Source organism: Penaeus japonicus, unplaced genomic scaffold (assembly GCF_977035675.1).
Source record: "Penaeus japonicus unplaced genomic scaffold, GWHDUDI00000001_assembly GWHDUDI00000015, whole genome shotgun sequence".
In the NCBI taxonomy this organism is placed as follows: domain Eukaryota; kingdom Metazoa; phylum Arthropoda; class Malacostraca; order Decapoda; family Penaeidae; genus Penaeus; species Penaeus japonicus.
Window position 1 is genome coordinate 37,418,310 of NW_028234417.1, and position 7,500 is coordinate 37,425,809.

Below are 7,500 nucleotides of genomic sequence, written 5' to 3' on the forward strand. Positions count from 1 at the left end.
CTTTCTTCAACTTTTTTTTCCTTTTCTTGTATCAACAACATTCCCACGTTTTGTGTTGCTCTCTTGGTGCCTCAGCCATGCCGGACGACAGCCAGAATACGATACGAAATTCCCTTCCATCTATCGCTCTCGCTGACCAACCGACATTTTCACTCAATCACACTAACCTTAATAGAGTTACAAAGAATTTAATATCGCTGTCTGCTGAGCCTGGTCTAAATCCATGAATGTATTCAGTTTAAAACCGTCGGCATGGAAACGAGGGGGGAGAGAAACGCATGACGCTAAAGAGGACGTAGAGAGAAAAGCAATAGGTACCCTCGCCCGCGCCCTCTTCCTCCATTAGGAGAATCGCTTTCTTCACCGGTGGCGGGCGTGAGAGGCGGGCGGGGGGGGGGGGGGCTGCCTGCAGCATCTTCGAGTTAAAACTGATCGACTGCGCCGTGTTCGTTCTTTGATAATTGCTATGATATTTATTTGTCGATTGGTTGGTTTACCAGACTGCCTGCCTTCATGTCTGTATATTTGTTTTCATATATCTTTAGGGATGCAAAACATGTTTATGTAGTTATGTTAGACAATTTGTTTACTACCTAATATATATATATATATATATATATATATATAGATAGATAGATAGATAGATAGATAGATAGATAGATAGATAGATAGATATATTTGTGTTTGTATTTATATTATATTCATAAACTTATTTGTTTGTAGAAAAATCTTATACGTGAAATTTTCCTATATTTCCTATTTAGTTCACATTTGAACAAACCATCTCCATAATCACAACGTACATTTTTTAAATGCCCATTTTTTGCCCCTCTCCAGCACGGTGTCAGCAGTCTCCTTGAGTATCCCCGTGTGCTCGTATTAGAAAACGGGCACCTTGTAGAAGACGGAGACCCAAAGGAACTCGCCAGGAAGGAAAACGGGGCGTTTGCCAAACTTCTGACTGCCACGAGTGAAACCCCGAAATCGTGAAGTTTTTGAAGTGGACAGCTAAGAGAATCGTAGATAAAAATACTTAAACTGTGAAGATAAATTTACTGTAAGTGAAAGGCAGCTATTAGTGATAAAAACACTCATTATACATGACGTGTTTTACCCTATGAGATCCGTTCACAGAATGGATTACAGCAATGTGATAATACAATTTGGTATGCGAGTTACAGTTCAGACAAAGGAACTGGTAATGTTAGCATAACTATTTGATCGAAGAGTACAATAAGACATTTCCGAATATAAGTACTTCTGTTGTTGTGTGTGATGTGATATACAAATTATCATCATTGGTCATGGTACCAAAAAGTGGTGTTGACAACAATGACAATGCTAGCTGATGCCATAATTGCAAAATCTAGTGATAATTTTATTGACAAAAATAACAATTTTCATGGTGGAGAATGTATTCACAATCATAGCAATAAATCTCGTGATACTGATAAAATTTGCTAAATAACTAATACAAACTAAGGAATATACTTTGATCTGTAACGAAAAATGCCTTTCCCTGGCCGGAGTGTGTGTTTTAACTTGTGTGTAAATATGAAATTAAAATGTGTACATATTTCAAGACCCGGTCATTTTACATCAGGTGTTTGTCGTAAGGATATGAATAAGACACGCTTTTTCCTAATATATACCTAATCGAGGAATGGAAATATTTTTAATAGATGACCAAACTCTTTCGGTGAACTTGCGTTTATTGTCACATCAAAGGTTTTTCTTTTGATTTTAATCATGATTGTGAACTAATAATAGACAATTTATTAAGTGCATTCACGTGCGTTTTATGCTATATATATGCAGGGAATCCATTTCGCACCATAATCATACGAGAGGGAGAGAAGCAAGCCTCCACGGGTTGTGAGGGCATTTGCGTCAAGCTTTAGGGTTTAAGCTTTACCTTCCATAAGTATCGTCACTGATCTGTTTATCAAGAACAATATGTTCAACTGTAAGAGTATTGTCTGTCTGTCGATGACCATGAAAATTGTGCTATTTGTTATTTGTGAATTATATAAGCACGTGATGCTGTTCGAAATGGGATACCGGATGCTGAACTGAGTCCCGGATGAGAAAGGAAGTTAACGCTTATTTTACACTGAGACTTCTATGCCGAGCAGGGCCAAGGTTGTTATAATGTTATCTAGTACTTTTGTTAGAGTTAATCGGTGCTTATGACAAGGCACGGATCTATGCGTTGTTCTGTTAACTTAAAATGTTACTGACTCATGTGTATCATATGGTAGTATACATCTCTGTATATATTGTATTGTGATATGGTTCGTGATGAACTAAGATAACTTCCATGTATATCTGTGTACGGTGAAATATGTTATATGTGTATATAGAAATTTAAATATGTTGCAAAGTATTGTGTATCGTTTTTTCTGGTGTTGTAATGGTTGATATCACTCCTAGATTGATATTTCTTTTTATTAGTAAAATGACAAACTAGCGAGCCTTTTCAAGCCACTTTGTTTCTACTTGATGTAGATGCTTGAGCGTGAGTAGGTGCGCTATGTGTATGCTTGTATGTGCACATGTATGCATGAGCGATGCGTTTGTATGTGTATGTAAGAGAGGGAGAGACAGTATGTGTGCGTTGTGTGTGTGTTTAGGAATATGAACATACGATATAAATGTTTCGGCGTTTGTGCGTGTGAATGTGCGGTATGAGTGTGTGTGCTCACATGTAACTGTGTGGATGTCTATACGAATTTCCAGAGTAAAATAAAAGTGTTACCCTCTCTGTGGTTTCATTTTCTTTGAAGGTGTCTGCCAAAGAAAATGCAGATTAAAGGTAAAACTTTATATATATATATATATATATATATATATATATATATATATATATATATATATATATATAAACATAAATTTTCACATCAGTGATAATGATATTGGCGATGAGGATAACAATAATTGCACTATTGATTGTGATGATTATAACCATACGAAGAATCAGAGCAGGAACAGCAAAATGCAAAATATTCGAAGGAAAATGCCAATTATGAATAATTATTGATAATAATGGTAATAATAACAATGATACAAACCATTATGACAATAATGATGAAGAGAAATTCCAATTATTTAGGTTCAGCAACAGTGCAAGCCGTGATGATGACTATGATTATTGCATATTGTTACCATAACTGTTACGCATAACTGTTACAACTAAGCGACACAAGGCACCCTCTATACAACCATCAAGAAGTTGCAAAACGCTTAAAATCACATAGGAGTTTCACAGCAGTGGCTGGTCTCCCTAATATAACTCCACAATCATATAGGATATCAAAGTGGAATGAAATAGATCCACATACTACGAATGTTGTTGCACTGCCAGACCCAAGCGACTGCCTACCACCTGGCACAGAGTTGCCCCGCGTGCAATGGGTAACACTCAATAGAGCAAGGGCAAAAGTGGCTAGAACTGGGGAAAATATGGTAAAATGGGGGCATTCAGTCAACCCAGAATGCCCTTGTGGAGCCGAGATTCAAACAATGGAGCACAACCTGTACTGACAATGACCTGAAGGTCGTCAATGACACTACCCGAAGTTGGCTTGAGAGATGGAGCGGCAAGATATGATGATGATCATAACTGTTGTTGAAGTTGTTATTATTGATTGTTATCATTATTATTAGAATGGCCCTCATTATCATTATCATTATCATTATTATTATTATTAGAATGGCCCTCATTATCATTATCATTATCATTATTATTATTATTAGAATGGCCCTCATTATCATTATCATTAACATTATTATTATTATTATCAGTATAATTATAATCATTTTTATTGTTGTGACTGCTGATACTACTGTTACTATCATTCCCATCGTTATCATCGGTATTATTATCATCTTTATTGTCATTGTCACCATTATTTTTTTATTTTTTTATCATCACTTGTTATTATTATAAGCATTATCATTATTTTTATCAGCAGTCATCATCATCATCATTATTTTTATCATTTTTACCATTATCATTATTATTATTATTGTTAAAATAAATACTATTATCATTATTGTTGTTGCTGTCATTATTATCATTTATTATGTTTATTATCCTTAACCTTATTCTATTATGTTTATTATCATCATCAATGTTGATATGATTATTATCTTACTATTGTTATTAACATAACACTTAAGATTGGATATGCTTTCACGGCATAATATTTTATCTTAAAAACACCAATAGAATCATTTACGTAAATAAACATCCATGAAGGTGTGTTCTATGATTACAAAGATTCATTTTTTCTTTATTTTTTTAATGAGGTCAGGTACTCTTACTTCACTGGGATCTTTTCTTATGGTTTTCATATTCCACATTCTGGTAATTTCATTTTCAAAATCCTTTACATTTGGCAAATTTCTCAGATTGTTTTAAATCAACATTCAAGTCAGTTTGGATAAGCAATAAGAAAGATTATTTTCAGCATCATGGGTAACAGTGTCTGTTATATTTGCTTTTATTCTCCTGTTAGTGTTAATGTTAAAGCCCCAAATTTAATAACATCGTGACGAATACTAGTACCTGTGCTTGGTGTTTCTTTCCCGTAGAATTGACTCCGTTTCCAATAGAGATAGTGACCCATTCCATCGTGGCTCGTTTCACTCTGTGGCTGCTTAAACAGGTCACCCAGAGATTAGGTTGTCAGCAGTATATGTTTGTTCATATACTACGTTTTGGGTCGGCTCCATTCCATAAAATTGGGATTGATCATTTCTGACTGAGAGTGATTAATCCTGCAAGAATAAATCCCTCTGTTTTACCCTCATGCACTGCTCTTTTCTGATCTTTTCTGCTCCTTCGCCTCATTTATTCCTTGGTATTCTTACAATTCAGTTTCCAGTTCCTTGATTCTGGTTGATACATCTTCTTCATCACCAGAAGCTCTTGCCGGTTTGCCTTTTTTGAATGCTGCTTCTGCGCATCTTTCAAGCCGAAGCTCATGCGAATATCTTCACATAAAAGTTTTACTGTTATAAAAGAACCATGCAGATTGTTGCAATATTTCTCGAACAGCTAAGATCATCCATGTCGAAAAGGGCAATGGCAAATGGCAAATGCTTTTGCAGTGATAATGAGGCGAGAGAGATGGAGAACAAAAGTGGTGAAAACGAATCTCCGTTTTGATGGTTTTGCCGTTTTTGTGGCTCAGAAAAAAAGTAATTGTTATCATCATTATCATTATTACCTTAATTATCATGATTATTACTATTATTATTACTATCACTGATAGTGTGATTACTATTCTTATTCTTTTAATCATTATCATTATTATTTTTCTATCATTATAATTATTGTTATTGTTATCGTCATCAATGTAGTTATTGTTATCATCAGTATTATCATCATCGTTATTATTATGACAATTGTTATTACTGTTATCATAATCGTCATCATTATCATCAGAATCATTTTATTATCATTAATTATTATCATCCATTATCATAACATCATCGTTATCATTATTATTATCATTATTGTCATTATTATTTTTATCATTATCATTGTTATTGTTATCATTAATATCATCATTATTACCATTATCATTATCATCATCGTAGTTATTACCATTATTATTGCATCATTATCATATTGACTATTATCATTATCATTAGTATTGTTCATGTTAGTGTTGTTATCATTAGTATCATTATTATTGTTGCTGTTATTATCATTACTAGAATTATCATTATCATTATTATTATTATTGTTATTATTATCATTATGATTATTATCATTATGCTGATGAGTAGGAGAAGGATTTCTATTATCATTGCAACATTATCTTTACTGTTGTTGTTGTAATAATCATCATCATCATTATCAATTATCAGTAGTGATATTACTATCGTTATCATTGTTATTATCATTGTCATTCTTTTCATCGCTATTCCTAGTTATCATTATCATTATTGTCATCATAATTTCATCATTATCATATCAGTTTCCTTTGTTGTTACTACTAATACCATCATTATTCGTATCCTTATCATCATTACTGTTATCATTATCGCTATCATGTTTCTCATAATTTCTGTTGGTATTATAAAAAAACATTAGTATTAAAAGCACTAGTATCATTGTTATTATTAATGATAAAGATAATGATATTGATGACAATAAGGAGTAATAACAATAATAATAATCATCATCATTATCATTACAATTATGATGATAATGATAATGATCTTATCATTATCATCATTATCATCATTATTACTATTACTGTTTATTAATGCCATTATTATTGTTCTTGTTCTATTGTCTTTATTGTTATCATTATCAATATCATTATTATTATCATCATCATTGTGTGCATGTGAAATCATGCGTTTGTTTGTATTTGTGTGTGTGTTTGTGTGTATGTGTGAGTATGTGTGTGTGTGTGTGTGTGTGTGTGTGTGTGTGTGTGTGTGTGTGTGTGTGTGTGTGTGTGTGTGTGCGTTCGATGGCCTGGCCCTCCATCACGGCTGAGGAGACCAGAGCCAGGACTCGTCGGTGCTCGGCCGCTGGCTGTCAAAAGCAGGCACAGAGGAGCGCTGGAAAGGATTTCCTGAAGGAACGACACAGCTGCTTTTGATTAGTTTATTTTGACAGAAAAAAAGGTCATAGTAAACCTTTTTCACATTTTTACATCGGCACAACACCATGTTTATACGTCATAAAGATATTTCGTAGAAGAAGCTTAGAATTAAGTCGTCGAAGTCACTTGGCAGATGATTCAGCAATTACGGAACTCAAGGCTGATTTCAAAGACACAAGCAGGGCGCGCAGTATAAACTAATGGGGAAAAAAAGAAAAAAAAAGAGAGATAGCGAGAGAAGCAGAGGGAATAAGCAAGGGAGGCGAATAGCAAAATAACAATTGACAGGGAAAACACCCAAAGAACCGAGGAAAACGGGAGGCCATGAGGAGAGTCATTCACAGTAATGCAAATTGACGCCATGATCCACGAAGGGAACAGCACGAGGAGAGAGTTACCCTGATGTGACCTAATATCTGTCCATGCCAACTGAGGCGCAGAGGGGAGGGAGGGGAGTTCGATTCTGTAATTCCTCTTCTATAATTCGATTCTGTAATTCCATTTATGATTCGATTCTATAATTCCATTTCTAAGTCGATTCTATTATTCCTCTTCTATGATTCGATTCTATAATTCCTCTTCTATAATTCGATTCTATAATTCCTCTTCTATAATTCGATTCTATAATTCCATTTATATGTCGATTCTATTCTTCCTCTTCTATAATTCGATTCTATAACACCTCTTATAAATCGATTCTATAATTCCTCCTCTTGTTTATCAAATCGCCATTGTCAGTGGATGTCTTCTATAAGGAAATGGGTTTAACCCTCATTATTTATTTCGTTGTTTTCTTCTCTTGTTTCGTTTCACTAGTTGTTTTTCTTTTAACCATTATTGTTCGGAATTATTTTTCTCTCGTATTTCCTTA

At 34.1% G+C, this 7,500-nt stretch overlaps 1 protein-coding gene across 2 annotated transcripts in view; it reads left to right on the forward strand.

Moving 5' to 3' along the window:
- Sur (Sulfonylurea receptor) overlaps window positions 1–2,466 on the forward strand; it is a 28,803-nt gene extending 26,337 nt beyond the window's left edge. For both annotated transcript variants that reach the window (XM_043021675.2, XM_043021676.2), the window contains exon 30: window positions 838–2,466. In XM_043021675.2, the coding sequence (XP_042877609.2) occupies window positions 838–990 (153 nt within the window). In that variant the 3' untranslated portion in view covers window positions 991–2,466. The remainder of the gene's footprint in view (window positions 1–837) is intronic.
- Window positions 2,467–7,500: the final 5,034 nt, after the last annotated feature.